The sequence below is a fragment of the Trichosurus vulpecula genome, chromosome 7, assembly GCF_011100635.1.
Source record: "Trichosurus vulpecula isolate mTriVul1 chromosome 7, mTriVul1.pri, whole genome shotgun sequence".
Taxonomy (NCBI): Eukaryota; Metazoa; Chordata; class Mammalia; order Diprotodontia; family Phalangeridae; genus Trichosurus; species Trichosurus vulpecula.
Genome location: NC_050579.1, coordinates 174,354,062 through 174,370,526, shown reverse-complemented (window position 1 = coordinate 174,370,526; position 16,465 = coordinate 174,354,062). Strand labels below are relative to the sequence as shown.

Genomic DNA, 16,465 nt, shown 5'->3' with positions numbered 1-16,465 from the left:
ATAGCACCTACCTCCCTGGGTTGTTGTAAGGCTCAAATGAGATAATAATTGTAAAGAGCTTAGCACAGTGCCTGGCACATACTATAAATACACATTTATATTACATATAAATACATAAAAACAATTATTGTCACTTCTTTATATAACAGCTGCTATTATTGATGCTGCAGTTTATAGAAAACCTAAGACTTTTATGACACGCAAAGCTAGGTGGTGCAGTGGATACAGAGCCAGGGCCTGAAGTCAGGAAGATCTGAGTTAAAAATCTGAGACTTAGACATTTACTACCTGTGTGACCCTGCCTGTTTTTGGATCTGTAAAATGGGGCTTGTGTGGGGTTGTTGTGAGAATCAAATGAGATAGTAATTGTAAATGTTTATTATTAGTTACCTTATTTTATTCAGAAACCATGAACAAATTCAACCTCCTCATAATTATAAAAAAATTAGAAATAATTATGTTTTCGATTCTTAAATGTTTGCTTTTTCATACGTTCGCCAAAAGAAATAGAATCAAAAGAAAAAAAAAGCTTTAAGGATGACTTCTAGGTTGCCCACTTGGGTGACTTAGGAGGCAGGTGGTCATTTCAACAGAAATAATAAAGTTGGGAAAGAAGTTAGGGTTTGGTGGGGTGGGGGAGATAACAAGTTCTGTTTTGGACGTTCTGAGTTTGAAAGCCTACAGGAGAGCATTAAAATTGTTTATTTCAGAGGGTTTCTAACAAAAAAATTTCCTGTTTTTCTCTTAAACAAGACAAACAAAACCTCAGCAGCGCCAGCCTCCTTCCGAGGGGCGGGGCCGGGCGAGGAGGGGCGGGGCGGGGCCGGGCGAGGCGGAGCCGCGCACGCGTGACGTCCCCTGCCCTCCCTCCAGTCTCTCCCCGCCCCTTCCCTTCCTTCCCAGCTGTCTTGTCTCGGCAGACTACGCGTTCCTGTTCAAGCGGATGTGTTTGTCCCTAGGCGCAGTCCGTCCTGCTCGGCTGCAGTAGAATTGGGTTGACGTGTCGGCGGTTGTTGCGGTGCGTCGGGCAGGGCCGAACCGGGCCGGACCAGCGTCGCGTTCGCCATGGCGGAGGCGTGGGACGAAATCCGGCGGTTGGCAGCCGACTTCCAGAGGGCGCAGTTCGCAGAGACAACGCAGAGGTGCCCACTGTGACCCTAACCCTCATCCCCGCTCTCCTGCTAGAGGAAGCTGCGTAATTAGCCTCAATTAGGACTTGGAGTCGCGGCGGCCTCTGCGCCGCCAGGGTCTCCCCCCGCCCCCTTCCCCGAGCCCTTGTCCTTGGGTTCCGTGGTTCGGCCCTGGTGCCCCTCCCCAACCTTCAACTGAAGGCCGCGTTCGGGCCCCTCCCTCCTCAGTCCCATACTCCGCCCGGTTCCCTCGGGTCTTTTCACCTGGGGCTGGGGGGAGGGTCAAGTTGCGTCATTAACTGTTGTCTTGGAGCGCACGTGAGTTGTAAAAGTTTTCTCCCAGACCTGTGTATGTAATGGACAAAGTGAAACAGTAATAACCATAATAATAACAGTAATAATTCCCGTGCATTGGGGCAGCCGGGTGCTGCGGTGGGTAGCATGCATCTTCTCAGACTCAAGAATTCACATGTGGCCTCAGACGCTTGGCCGCTGTGTGACCCTGGGCCAGTCATTTAACCCTGTTGGCCTCAAGTTTCTTTAACGTGTACGATGACCTGGAGAAGAAAATGGCCCACCTTTCTAGTATCTTTGGGGTTAGGAAGAGTCACGCACGTGACCGACACCTCAGTGAGCAACAAAAAGTACTTTCCTCAAAGCAGTCCTGTGAATAGAAGTGCTTTGGCCCGTTTTAGAATTAAAGAGCCCAGATACCGGGGTAGGTCTTTGGTATCTTAAGACCAACCCTCCTTTCACCATTCCAACCAAGCTGCTTCGTAGAATAGCAACACAGGACTTGGCGCTGGAAGAAATGGCCTGGTGGGAGATTGAGTCAGCTCTCTTAATTGTATAGATAAGGAAACTGAGGCCCGGAGAGGTCCTCAAGGGGAGAGGAGATGACGTTCGTTCGGCTTGTCCCCAGATAGCAAGAACAGGTGGAACTGGCTGAGGCAAATTGTGATTGTGGTGGGCTTGGCTCAGAAGCCTCCCAGGGGAGGTCTTCAACCAATATATTTTATTAATATTATTGATAAATATAGTAGATAACTATATTAATGTAGAATATATCAATATGTATCAGCATTATAAATGTGTATATATAAGATTCCCAAGGAAATAAATTTATTGAAATGTAGTTATCAAAATGTTTTCATAACAAAAGTTCAATACTCCTAAGAACCTTTGACCTAGCAGAATCAAGTTTTAGAGCCAAGATAATTTAAAGATCAAGATATTCTTCTGCTTTTATGAACTCAAGAAATTGAGTCACAAATGATTAATTTGCCCAAGCTCACATAGCTAGTTGGTAGTAATATTTAAGATAATCTATTTAGTAATGCTGCAAATACCCTAGGCTCAGAAATTGCTTAGGTAGTTAAAAACATTATTATTAGACTGAGTTTTGTACATACTAGGTGAAGTGAAGCATTACAGCATACAATGTACACGTTTGATTTGAAGTTTTAATATAGCTTAAAATTTATACCATGATTTTTGGGACAACTTCTATGTTCAGATAGCCTGAACAGAAATTGCTTTTTCCTTACAATTATCCAAAATATTTGAGAAAATAAGAATATCTTTTTTATTCCTGAATTGTTTGATATGGATTTGACATTCTGCTTTGAATGAAGGGAACCAAGGTAAACATCAGGCTATGGAGAGAATTAATTTGAAATGTATGGTAGAATTCACAGGTACGAATGGGTCAAGTAAATACATGATAAAACATTTCAATTAGCTTACTTTAAAGAACTAAAAATTTTAAGTTAGCTATTGCGGGGGGAGTACTAGTTAAGATGACTAATAGCTATTATCTAGAACACGGTCGTTAGTATTTATTTTAAGTATGTCTTACCAAAAATAATTTCTATTCAAGAAGTGGTATCAAAATTATTAGAGATACAAGTATGCAAATTCTAGGATAGAATAAGGGCCCAAGGATGAAAAGCCCAAATGTACTTGAATCCATGAAATATTAACAACTTGGAGGAAGGCTTCCTGGTGTATTGGGTGTCTAGAGCCTCTAAAGAAAATTTATGGAAGGTCATGGACAAGAATGCTACAGGTTGAGAATACATGGATAGCCTGTGATTTGCATAGGAGGATATAAGTACCAACACCAATGAGATTATGGGGCCATCAAAATATATTTTTTAAATGGACGTCTTTCCCTGTTTTTCACAGGTTATCAGAACGGAACTGCATTGAAATTGTAACTAAATTGATTGCTCAGAAGCAGTTAGATGTGGTTCACACACTTGATGGTAAAGAATACATCACTCCTGCTCAGATAGCTAGAGAAATGAGGGATGAGCTTCATGTTCGTGGTGGTAAGTGTCCTTAAATTTTACTTTGTTCTCTCTTTTAAAATTATACCAACAATAATTATGAAATAGTCATTTAGAGCATATAATAAATTTTCTCCTATTTGCTAATGTGATAGTTACGTGATTTAATAAAACCTTATTGGTAGAAATAAAAATGTGAAAATCGAAATTACTTTAAATGATCATTACAGAGGTACAAAATAACATCTAAGTGTAGTTGTGGTAAATAATAGCAAATGGAGTTGTGTATTATATAATGTAGTATAGTAAATACACATAGTTGTATATAAATGCTAAGTTTTAATTTGCTTATTTTTCTTTATTAATTTGCTTTATAGATGCAAGTCATCCAACTGCATTATATCACTATATTATCTATAAGATGTTGTCTGTAAGCTACTTGATAATTGTGGGAGAAACAATGATTTTATCAAGTAATTTTGGAAAAATGAGCTACCAAGCATGTCAAGAACGTAATGATTTTTTTCACCTGTGAATTATAGGTTTGCAAATAAAGGGACTGGGAGGTAATGTAATGGAAAGAACATTGAGTTTTAGTGTCCAAAGTTCATATCCTGGCTTCATGATGTACTGTGAGTTCCCATAAGTTACTGCCTCCCTGAACCTGGTTTAGTTTTATTTGTAAAACAGGGGTTGAAATAGATGATCTCTAATGTTCTTTCGCCTCTCCAAGCTTTATTTCCTTGTAAGTTCAATGGCAAAGTATTTTATTCTAAGAATATCACAATATCTGTGCATAAAGAACTTTTAATTTCAAGGATAAAAATATGCTGCCTTTTCCCTTTGCTTTTCATTTTAATTTCAGCCAAACAGCGGTGAAAATTGAAAAAAGAAAACCTTTTCTCAGCTACTTCCTAGCCTTGGACTGACACTTTTTAAGTGACAATTTTGAGAAAATGGCCAAAGTTTACCCTTCAGATTTTTATTGCCCTTTTATTATTATATTAGTAGTAGTAGCCAAGCCTTTCTCTTTCCAAAAAACTGAATTTCCTGTCACCCAAGAAGTTAAAATAATATTTAATATAAACATCATTAATCATACATACTATTTGTTTGTTGTAATTCCTTCTTGAAGAGAACTAAAGGATTATTTATATTCTGAAAACTGAATTCACTGTTTCCCCACCACCACCACCTGCAGCTTCTCCCTACTTCCCTATTTCATTTAAAAGTACTATTCTCTCTCTCCAGTTGCCTATAGTCATTGTCTTTTCCTCTCCCTCATTAGCTTCTTAGTTACTAAATTAAATCAGTTACGAAATCCTTTTGCTTCTCTCTGCACAATATAATAATGACAGCTATCATTTATATAGCACTTTAAGTTTTGCAAAGTACTTTACAAATGTTTTGTTTTATCTTAACCTTGGTTTGCTTTCATTATCTCCATTTTACAGATGAAGAAACTGAGGTAGGAGGTGGTTAAGTGACTTAAGCATTTGTGGCTGGGTTTGAACTCAAGTATTCTTTACTTTAGTTCCACTATGCATCCTAGCTGCTCTCAATATGTTTCATATCCTTCCCCTCCTTTCTACTACTCCTGCCACGACGCTAATTTAGGTTCTCATCCCTTTTCACCTGGACAATTGCCTTAGTCTTAACTGTTCTCCCTACTTCTATATCACCAATGTTTCCTTTTTGTAGCTGCCAAAATAATGTTTCTAATGCACAGGCCTGACCATACTATTCCCCTGCTGAAAAACCTTCAGTAGAGCTTCATTGCCTAGTAAAAATGAACTGGTCTTGGAGGCAGAAGCCTTGGGGTCAAATTCTAGCTGACACTTCCTAGTTGTGTAGTCACTTCATTTATTTAGATCTTAGTTTATTTATCTGTAAAATGAGGAAGTTGGCCTCGATCTGTGGTATCAAACTCAAATAGAAACGCTATTGCTGGCTGCATATTGACGTAGAAAGTCGCAAATTAACATTACCTATATTGTATTTTTATGTATTTTGTTTAACATTTCCCAGTCAAGCTACAAGTTTCACTCCTCTCACCTAGTTGAGCTCTGAGGTTCATTTGCCTCTAACATTATGAGTTTGCCTCTAACATTATGAGTCTGTGAATGCCAAACTAAAAGTTTATCCTAATTTTATTGTTTTATCAGTTCCATCTTCACGTTAGGTGCATTAACATTGTCAGTGCATTAACTTTTCAGTTTATCGTAGTTATGTATTTTCTGAGGGCGGGTAGCTGGTGCATGGATGGAGCTCAAGGCCTGGAGTCAAGCCAACCTGTGTTCAAATGTGACCTCAGACAATTCCTAGCTGTGTGATCCTGGGCAAATCACTTAATCCAATTTGCCTCGGTTCCTCATCAGTAAAAGGAGCTGGAGAAGGAAATAGCAAACCGCTTCAGTATCTTTGCCAGATTACGAAGTTGGTCGCCACTGAAACAGCTAAATAACAATCTGTGTTATCCTTCCTAATTGTTTCTTTCTTTCTTTCAGTTAAGAATATAACTCCTACTCATGTCTTTGAGAGGGAGATAATCTGCTTCTCTTCTAATTGTTTTAAATGTGTGATCTTTAAAATCCCTTACCCATTTAGAATGTATTGTGGAATATGGTGTGAGGGGTCAGTCTAAGCCTAATTTCTGCCAAAACACTTTCCAGTTTTCCCAGAAACGGTTTCTTTTTGTCTTTTTGGTTTTTTCCAAATAGGAAATTCTTTCCTATGTAATCTTTGTTTTCTGTTTTATCGAACATTAGGTGATTGCATTCCATTCTCCCATGTCTAGTCTAACCCTTTGATCTACCTGTCTATTTCTAATACTAGACAGTTTCGATGACTGCTGCTTTCTAGTGTGAGGTCTGGAATTGCTATTCCCCCTTCATCCCTGTTTCTTTTCCTCATTTACCATGATATTCCAAATGCATTTTGTACAGCGTTAAAAATGTAAATTAACTTTGGTAGTGAAGAAGTTTGGGGCTGCTGGGATCCCAAGAATGCCAAGACAAAGTTGCCTGGAATGAATTCACACCTTCAAGCCTCCTCTTAGTCAAGTGGCAAAAAGTTTATTGCAATTTGGACAAGGGTCCTTATGGAACCTGCGCGAGACTGAGAATAGTGCCGGGGTTTATATGGGAAAGGAATGCCAGGGATGCCAATTAGGTAATTTAAGGGTCCAGGTGCCTTTGGGATCTACAAATGGGCAAGTGTAGAATGTACCAGACATTGAGGGAGTTGTCAGAGGCATGAACCTTGGGGATCTGGCTCGAGGGAGAATCGTTGGGCCCAGCACTCCTCTGTCTGTTCTGATAAGACAATGTATTCTGTAACAAGAGAAAATTTTCTCACAGGACGGGCCTACTGAGAAGTTGGGAGGCTTCCAGAGACATGATCTTGGGGCTGGGGCCAGAGCACCCCATCAGTAGTACTGTTATTTTTATTATGTTAGCATGGCCCAGCTATGAGAATCAAATACTCTTTCAGCTAATTAAGTTGTTTTTTATTTTCTTATGGAGAACTTTGTAATTGCATCTTTGCCAGTGCTTTGTGTGCTTTGGTAGATTGATCCTCAGGATACTTTTTGCCCTTTGTAGTGATTTTGGAATAGCTTTTTGGATTTTATGTAGTCATATAAATATTAGAAATGCAGTTGATTTTTGAGGGTTTATTTTGTAGACTGCAACTTTGCTGAAACTATTGTCTCTTTGCTGATTCCTGAGAATTTCCTGTCTATGCCATCATATCACCAAGTAGGGAAGGTTTTATCTCCTCTTTGCCTATCTTTGCCTTTAATTTCTTCCCCCTGTTTGATTGCTGTTGCTAGTATTACCAGAAGTATATCAGGTAACAGTGGCAAGAGTTACTATCCTTGTTTTTACTCCTGTAGTTTTTGGGAAAGGTTCTAGCATATCCTCATTGCATATAATGTCTACACTTTATAGAATTTATAGCAAATATGATTGTTGTACTTTGTCAGAAGCTTTTTCTGCATCTATTGAGATAAGTGATTTTGGATGTTTTGGTTTTTAATATGATTAATTGTGTTAATGGTTTTTCTGGTATAGGTTCAATTTGGTTGTAAAGGAGGATTTCTTAGATAAGGCATTGAAGTCAGTTTGTCAGGATTTTGTTAAAATTTTTGAGTCAATATTCACTAATGGTATTGGCCTATAGTTTAACATTTGGGTTTTGCCTTCCCCTGGTTTTGGTATCAGGATTAAATTTGTCTCATAAAAGGATGTTAGAAGGCCGCTTTCTCATTTTTGAGAATAATTTATGTATTATTGGTACTAATTTATCAGTGTCATCCACAGAGGTTGTATGAAATGAAAGTGCTGTGAAATGAATAGTTGATTGATTTTTCTAAGTGTCCCATTTAAGAATGTTACTTTTCTTTCTTCTAACAATCCTGCATTTTCATTGAGAGAGGGAACTCAAATTGATAATTTAATATTAGATTAGAATGTTGTCTCCAGTGAGTGCCCCAGGTGTCTGTGCTTGACCCTGGGCTGTTTATCATTTGTATCAGTGACTTGGATAAAGGCAGAGTTGGCATGTGATGTCCATTTCAGCAGTTTAGAGGTATTAAAGGACCTTTTACAAAAGTATCAGACCAGCTAATGCTTAAAGCACAAGGCCTTTATTAAGGTGAATTTCAGTTCAGTATAGCTGACACTCAGGAACAAAGAAACTGGGATTCAGGATAGAGAGTACAAAGGAGTGTCAGTCAATTTAAGGGAAGGATACAGTTGGGTCTCAGTTGCCAGAGGGGGATGGATAGATGCAGCCAGCTCTTGTTTTGCTGGAGTTTGGCTCACCTCAAGTGCAATAGTTTGGAGATTACAGCTAGAGGAAGAAGGGGGTTCAGCACTGAAATAGGCTGCCCTTAGATTTGGCTCACTCAAGTTAGGGCAGGCTTTCACCACACCTTATAATCAGTGAGGGTAGTGCCTGGATTCTTTATCTCCTCTTCATCAGGGCCAGGAAAGGTTACAGTTGAGATCCTCGATGACTTAGGCTATGGCCATTGGTTTCATAGCAACAAGTTGAGTCTCACTCAAGTAGATGCATTAGGTATTGATTATCCAGAGGACGACCTCCCCTCAATACATACAAAAACAATAAGTATTTCTAGCATGTGGAGTGAAAGTTCTTAGAACCTTTCTGAGAAAGGAAGATGGAAAATTGTTTCTGGGGCAGAGGTAGCCTGTCATAAAAGAGGCTATCCCAGGAAAACAGGTTTTTGGATTACCAAAACAGATCTTATCACGTATGTGGATGATACAGCCCTTTAGATGACAGATTATAGATCTAAAAAATCTTAATAAGGTAGAGCATTAGGCCAGACTTAATAAAATAAAATTTAGTGAAGCTAAATTAAAAGGCTTACCCTCTGTTTAAAAAATAACACTTTACAAAATACAAAATGGCTAGTGATTTGGCTAGATAGTTCATCTGAAAGTATCTGAAAATTTTAGTGGACTTAAAGTTCAATAGAACTCAGCCCCATATGGCAGTCTAGGATCTAAATGCCATCTTAGGTCACATTAAGGAAAGGTATAGTGTATAGGAATATAGTCCCACTGCTCTCCACCCTGGGCAGACCGTATCTGGAGTATTGTGTCCAGTCCTGGATGCCACATTTTAGGAAGGATCTTGATATACTTGAGGGATTTGATGGAGGGACAGGGAAAGGAAGAGAAAACCAGGAAGGAACGTTACAGCTGACTTGACATGAATGTCTTATGGAAGAGGGGTTAGGCTTGTTCTGTATGGCTGCCCCAAAGGGAATATAACTAGGAGTAATGGATAGAAATTTCAGAGGCAAATTTAGGTTCCATAATAATAATAATGAGAGCATTTATATGGTACTTACTGTGTACGAGGTACTGTGCTAAGCACTTCACAAATATTATTTGATCATCACAACAACCCTGGGAGACAGATGTTGTTGTTATCCCCATCATACTTGAAATGGAGACATACAGAGGTAGTGACTTGCTCACAGGTCGTATAGCTAGTGATTGTATGAGACCAGATTGCAATTCCGATCTTCTAACTCCAGGCAGAATACTTAATGCACTGGGCCGTGTAGGGAAAGACAGGCTAACAGACATCTCCACAAGTGGAGTGTATTGCCTTAGGAGCGGTCGTGGGTTCTGTCTTTGTGGTTGTTTGCAAAGGATATTGTTATATATTATCTTTTTTAAGTTAAGGTTTGGATCAAATAGCTTTTGAAGTCCTTTTCAACTCTGAGATTCTATGATTCTTTGATAATTTGGCATGATAGTTTGGATACTATGATACTTGACCAATTATCTGGGGCAATTTTGGAAAGTTTTAATACTGTTTTAGTACTGTTTTCTCAGTGACCTAATATATATCATTCGATCTCATAAATTGGTCATATAGCATAATCAAAGTCTTAAAAACATATTACTGTTTATCGCCTGACTTCATTGTGGGGGTATGGGATGATGGGTGTAGAATATCTCATAGTATCAGAAATAATTGTTATGTTGGTTGGTTTTGCTGAGCTTGGAGAGTTTTCTCCCCTTCTTTTAAAATCTGTTACAAAGGATTGCTTACTGGGGGAAATTAGGGGGGAGAAATATGGGGAAGTAAACGTGATTATAAAACATGGGACAGATAAACATACATGCATTTACATACATGTATATGTGATTGTGTGTATGTATATATTTTGCGTGTGCCTTGAATAAGAGGATTTATTGAGATAGTTGATTAATAGTTAAATAGAAAATTATTGATACTGCCTCTGTGTGTAGAAATAAGATAGTGCTAAAATTACCCATATTGGGAAAAAATGTTTCCTATTTTACTGCCAGTTTTTTCTAGTACTTTAGAACATGGATTTAAAAGTGACATTTAAACTTTGTGTTTTTTTTAAAGGTCGAGTAAACATTGTTGACCTACAGCAGGTAACTTTAAAATTTCTAAAATATTTGATCTTGACGGATAATCTTTTTTTGTTTTTGTAGGTAATGTAGGTGCCATTAACTTAAAATTTTTTTAAGTAGTCTTTGACACCAAGGGGCAAATAATTTTGCCTAATGTATTTAAGTATGCAACTGCAAAATTATATTTAATAATTACATTTAAGTTATCTAGTGCATGCAAATTTAGTTTCCCTTTCCTGTAAATTTTGTATCATTGCTTCTGCAAAATTAGTAGGATATCATGCATGAAAGTTTGGATAGTTGTAGCATAACTGTAGATACGAGATTTGTTTTGAAGCATTTTGAAAATGATTGAATGTACACGGTATGAAATTCTTCTTTATACTTGAGGAAAAAGTACTATTAAAGTAGCACCTTAAACTTAAGTCTTTATAAAATAAGTCATTGTTTGTTTTTATAAATCTTTTGTTTATAAGGGATTTCACACCATTTCTTTCTAATGGTACTACCATTTCTGTTTAACATATGGGGAAATTGGCATGAGGCACAGAGGAGTTGTGCAACTTACACAGTCATAAAATTAGTGACAGGCCTGAGATAAGAACTTAGACTTTTTTTAAATCCCCTGACAGTGCCTTTTCAGCTAGATCACAGAATACGAGTGGAGTATTTTGTATCATTTTGAAAAATTAAGTTATATTCATTAATAGAAGAAATATGGCCAAAACAGGAAAGAGAAATAAATATTTGAGAGATCAAGTCACTCATCAGATTACTTATCTCCAAATTATTTTGGTCTGGTCCCCACATTATTCTTCACTGTGATGTTAACAAAGTAAACTGGAAGCCATGGTAAAAGGTGGTATGATCGCCAGGGTGTACTACCATATATGCAGAGACAAATTGGCGACTGCTAATTTGTACAGTACTCTTTTTATTTAGAAATAAAAGGTTTCTTTTCTTTCCTAGCAATTGGAATGTGTAAAATAATGTGATAAACTTCCAATTTAACTCTAGGTTTTAAAGAAATATTGTTTCAAGTTAGATATTTGAGATTAAAATATAAAAGAAATGTAAATATTATGTAAGTCTGTATGTGCTATATTTTAGCATGCATTTTATAACCTAAGAAATAATGCAAATTTAATAATAATGGAATGTCTGTGTTTTCCAGGTAATTAATGTGGATCTGATTCATATTGAAAACAGACTTAGTGACATTATTAAGTCAGAGAAAAATGTTCAAGTAGTGTTGGGACAGCTGATAGATGAGTAAGTATAACATTTCAGGGTAGTACATTGTGTGATAGAATTTCTACTAAAATTTGATATGATTATTTGTAGTTACTTTGGCATTTGGTACCTAACCCTGTTCTTGTGTTGTTATCCACTCTGAGCTTTTTTTCTGTTCGTTCTGATATTTAAAAAGCATTTTGGTGACATGAAATCCACCTCTGATGCTGCTATCTCTGTGACCTTGGGCAAGTCATTTAACCTCCCTGGTCCTCAGTTTCCTCATCTGTAAAGTGAAGGGATTGGACTAGATTATTTCTGAGCTGCCTTCCAGTTTTAAATCTACGATCATGATTTGTATTTAGATTGGTATACGTAACTTAGTATTTGAATCGAGCATCTTATTTGAAAAGGTGATTTTAAAATACTGATAATTCCCTACATATCGGCAGTTCAGAAGTTAAGTATGTAGTGATATGAAGTGCTGTGCTTTAGATCTAATGTGAAATTTTATAGACCGTGAGTTTTCTTTGACTGCTGTTAACCAAAAAAATGGAAAACACGGTTTTCTTCAGTAGTCCATCCTATGTGATCCCATGCGTCATGCAGTTTTCTTCCGCTTTGGGAGAAATAGGAGTTACTTACTAATGAAAAAATATTGCATCATATATCCCGTCTGCCTGCCCCCACCAAAAAATAAAACAGCCTAAGACTTCTTTGAATATCTTTGTGGTTAGAAAAATGATAGTAAGAAAAATGGCAATACTTTTTTTGGGTTCTTGGTAGAAATTTGTGCTTTCCAAAATAAGTTTTGATTTATATTGTGAGGTTTAGGAAACACATGTGTCCCTTTTGTCAGTAATACTTTGACCTGAAAACATAAGTATAAAAAGCAGTTTGAGCATTCATTTTTATTAATTTCCTATTAGGAACTATTTGGATCACTTAGCTGAAGAAGTAAATGACAAACTACAGGAAACAGGACAAGTACCCATATCAGAACTTTGTAAAACCTATGATCTTCCAGGAAACTTTTTGACACAGGTAGTTTTTCTTATTCAAAAAATATTTTTATATCTTTGGTCTTTCGTGGTTATCTCCCCTCTCCCCCTTGAACCTTCTCTTGTGACAGTGAAAACAATTAAGCTAAATCATCTGATACAGATACCTTGTCAGACCTTGTCAGTATTTTGTCCTCGTAGCTTCCCACCTCTCTACTGTAAAGTAAGAGGTGTGTTTTATTATTTCTTCTTCTCTTCATGCACTTTTTTGCATTATTACACTCCAGCTGCCTCTTAGTGATTTTTTTTTTGTCTAAATTATTGTATTCATTATGTATATTGTTGTCTTGGTCTTCATTTCACTCTTCTATCAGTTCACACAAGTCTTTCCATGTTTCTTTGATTTCCTTACGTTTATCATTTCCTTTGGTACAATAATTCATTTACTGTAAATTCAAATACCATGGTTTTTCTTTTTCAGCCATTTCCCAATTAATAGTTACCATAAATTGTCTTTTCACATGTAAATTATTAATTGTTTGGGGGAGGGGAGACTTTTTTAAAAAATTAATTTTCAATACTTTGGTGGTCGTGTAAGTAGTATAAAGTATAAGGAAACTTTAAAATTTGATGACCAGAGACTAAATGTTTCATCATGGTGAAGTGGGTGCAGTTAATGCTTTTAATCACTTGTATACATTTCCTAAAAACATGACAAATTAGCATTCTTATTCTGATTATTTGTGGTATTTCAAATATTTTCCAATGTAGGCTATAATTTTATTTTGAACTTTTGGTTCTGTGTCAACCTACTCTCAGTTTAATAACTGAAAGAATGAGAACTCTTACACACCTTATTCTTTGAGTATCTGTTAGTATTTTCAACAAATACAACAATCAAACTATACTTTGAATGACAAGTAGTACCCAGGAGGCATTTCATTAAAAAAAATGGGGCGTTTTATCTTTGTCTTCACATATATTAACATTTCATCACTTTACTTTCTACTTAATGAAAGCAATCAGTCACATGAAGGGAAAAGATGTATTTTTGGTGTGTCCAGTTGAAGAAAGTCCAACATAAAAAACTAGTCTGAAAATCAGTTATAGATATTTCAGTATGTTTCTTATCACAGTCCTGCCACAAGATCACTAAGCTACTCAGTCTCTCAATCATTGGTCTCCTTCAGCTTACTCATTTATGATATTTCTGGTTCTCATCACAAATACAAAATAAAATGGATTTTAGTGTGTGTCTATATATTTCTGTAACCTATCCTTGTATTTACTGTAATTTTAAATCTTGTTTATATTTAGGCACTGTCCCAGCGTCTGGGGAAAATTATCAATGGGCAAATAGACCTGGACAACAGAGGAGTGATTTTTACTGAGGCATTTGTGGCTCGACATAAGGCACGCATACGTGGCCTTTTTAGTGCTATTACCCGGTAAGGATTACACAATAAAAAGTATATATGTTTTTATGTAGACTGGATGTAGTCTCTCACATTTTAAACCAGCTGAACTTTCTTTTTAGTTGTAGGATTTCAGAATCCTTTTCGTTTATTGTGACTGGCTTCAATTTAATGCTGTAGAGGTAGTATAAAGTGGCATTTATTGAGGCCAAGCATTCTGGACCCTGATACCTTAAAAAAAAATTTTTCCTAAAAGATTACTTCCAAAATTGAGTCATCTTACATCTAAGTACGTAATTCAGTGCCCATATGGCAGAAAATATTACAGTAATTCAGTTTCTGTGTAGTCGTATAAAAATAAAATTGTGTTATTTTATGATTTATTTCTGTTTCGGCAAAATCACTTTAAAGGTTTTTAGTTACTATTGTTATTTTTTTAGTCATAACTATTATTTGGCTTGTTTTACAGCCACTTTCCTCCACCCCCACCCCCTAGTTCTTCATCTGTTTATATTTGACTTTTCACTTAGTCCAGAAATATTTATTAAGCATATGCCAGGTACGAGGCACCACACTAGGTGCTATGAATGATACTTTTTCACCACTGTTAAGCACAATGAGTTATTGACTCATTCTGGCCTTCGAAATTTCTGTAGTTGACAGCTTTGTATAGACAGGTTGGGAGGCAGGTTCTTATCACTGTGGCTATTGATCACACACACACACACACACACACACCACCACCACCACCCCCCACCCTGCCCCGGTCATACAAGCAGCATCAGTCATCAGTGGAACCACCTCCACAGTGTTGATTTTGGCTTCCAAGGCAATTCAGTACACCCTAGTGATAATGTCTGGTTGGAGATACTCTGCCATTACTCCTGATGGATTTTTAGATTTCTTACTCAGGTAGCCAGAAACTCAGGATGTCCCGAAAGTCTACACTATGTCTTTGGAGACCTCTTAGAAGGAATGATTAATTATTATAGTTAGTTAATGAGCCTATATTACAGGCTTACTATGTAACAAGGACTATACTAGGTTCTTTGCATACAAAGAAAAACAAGAAGTTGAGAAGAGGAGGCACAGTGTTCCAGTGAACATAGGGGAGAGTCAGTGGAAAGGCAGGGAAATGAGAAGAAAGAGTGTCCTGTTCTGGCACTACAGAGCTGGTCAGTGTAACTGAATTGTAGAATATGTGAAGGAGAGTCAAATATAAGAATATCAGAAAGGTAGAGATCTTTTATGAAGAGCTTTAAATTCCAAACAGAGGCATTTCTTTTTGATCCTAGAAATAACAGCGAGCCACTTTAGCTCTTGGAGCAGGGGATTGGCAGCTGAGTGGAGGTTGGATTGAAGCGGAAAGGGACTTGAGAGAGGATGATCAGTTAAAAGGCCATTGCTGTAGTCCAGGTGATAGTAGCTGTGTGAATGGAAAAATGAGAGTTATGAATGTAGAAATGACAAGCTTTGGCCCCAGTCCGTCCCAGAACTAATCTGGGATGGCCAACTTAGGCATGCCCTATCCTTTGGCCTTCTTCGTCTTCGGTCTGGGTTGTCCCACAACCCACCCAGAATGGAAGAGCAGTGAGAAGGCTTCCACAGGGGCATTCTACCCCACGCTTTGCCTCTTGCTGGTCTACATGATTCCTTTTGGAGGCTGGTTTACTTGATTCCTTTCAGAGATTGAATGAGATGGAAATTAACTCCGTTCCTTCTGATGAGATAGAGTAATAGTGTCAAACTCAAATAGAAATAGGGGCCAGTAACCTACATGGGGCTGGAATGCAGCCTGTGAGCTACGTATTGACTTACCCACATATCAACATCATCTGTGTTTTATCGTATTTTATTTTTTTTGCTAAATACTTTTGAATTACATTTTAGTCTGGTTCAGACTGCACTTGGGAGTGTTGTGGGCTACATGTGGCCTATATGGACAGTGTGTTTTGACATTTATGAGATAGAGAATACAAAGTCTTAATATTTGTCCACAATTGTACCCTTAAGAATTCTGGGTCTCTATCTGCTCTGCACCTAAACTTTGTTTTATGTACTCTGCACTTAATACAGTGCTTGGAATAATAACACTTTTAAATGCTTTTTAATTCATTGTTCATTCATTTTGGGGATGAGTGAGAAAAGGAGTCCAGGGCAATAACTAGGAGGATGGAGGTGTTCTTGGCAATAAAAGGGAAGGTTGGAGGAACAGAAAGTTTGGGGAGAAAGTTAAGAGTTCTGTATTGAATATGTTGAATTCAAGATGCCTTTGTTGTATATGTAGTTCAAGAGATTTGAAAAAGTCAATTGGTGATTTATGCCTGTTGCTCAGGAGAGAGGCTAGGGCTGGATATATAGATCTGGGAATCATCTGTATAGAAATGGCAGTTGAACCCATGAGATAATACAGTGAAAAGAGAGGAGGACTCAGGATCAAGCCTATGTGGGAAGCTAAAAATATAT

At 37.4% G+C, this 16,465-nt stretch overlaps 1 protein-coding gene across 2 annotated transcripts in view; it reads left to right on the top strand.

Moving 5' to 3' along the window:
• Window positions 1-840: 840 nt before the first annotated feature.
• Window positions 841-16,465, top strand: part of UFL1 (UFM1 specific ligase 1) — a 37,968-nt gene continuing 22,343 nt past the window's right edge. Inside the window, exons 1-6 of one of the 2 annotated variants that reach the window (XM_036766511.1) lie at window positions 841-1,142; window positions 3,318-3,463; window positions 10,343-10,371; window positions 11,525-11,622; window positions 12,513-12,627; window positions 13,902-14,032. In XM_036766511.1, the coding sequence (XP_036622406.1) occupies window positions 1,066-1,142; window positions 3,318-3,463; window positions 10,343-10,371; window positions 11,525-11,622; window positions 12,513-12,627; window positions 13,902-14,032 (596 nt within the window). In that variant the 5' untranslated portion in view covers window positions 841-1,065. The remainder of the gene's footprint in view (window positions 1,143-3,317; window positions 3,464-10,342; window positions 10,372-11,524; window positions 11,623-12,512; window positions 12,628-13,901; window positions 14,033-16,465) is intronic. The other variant, XM_036766512.1, reaches the window with a different exon arrangement.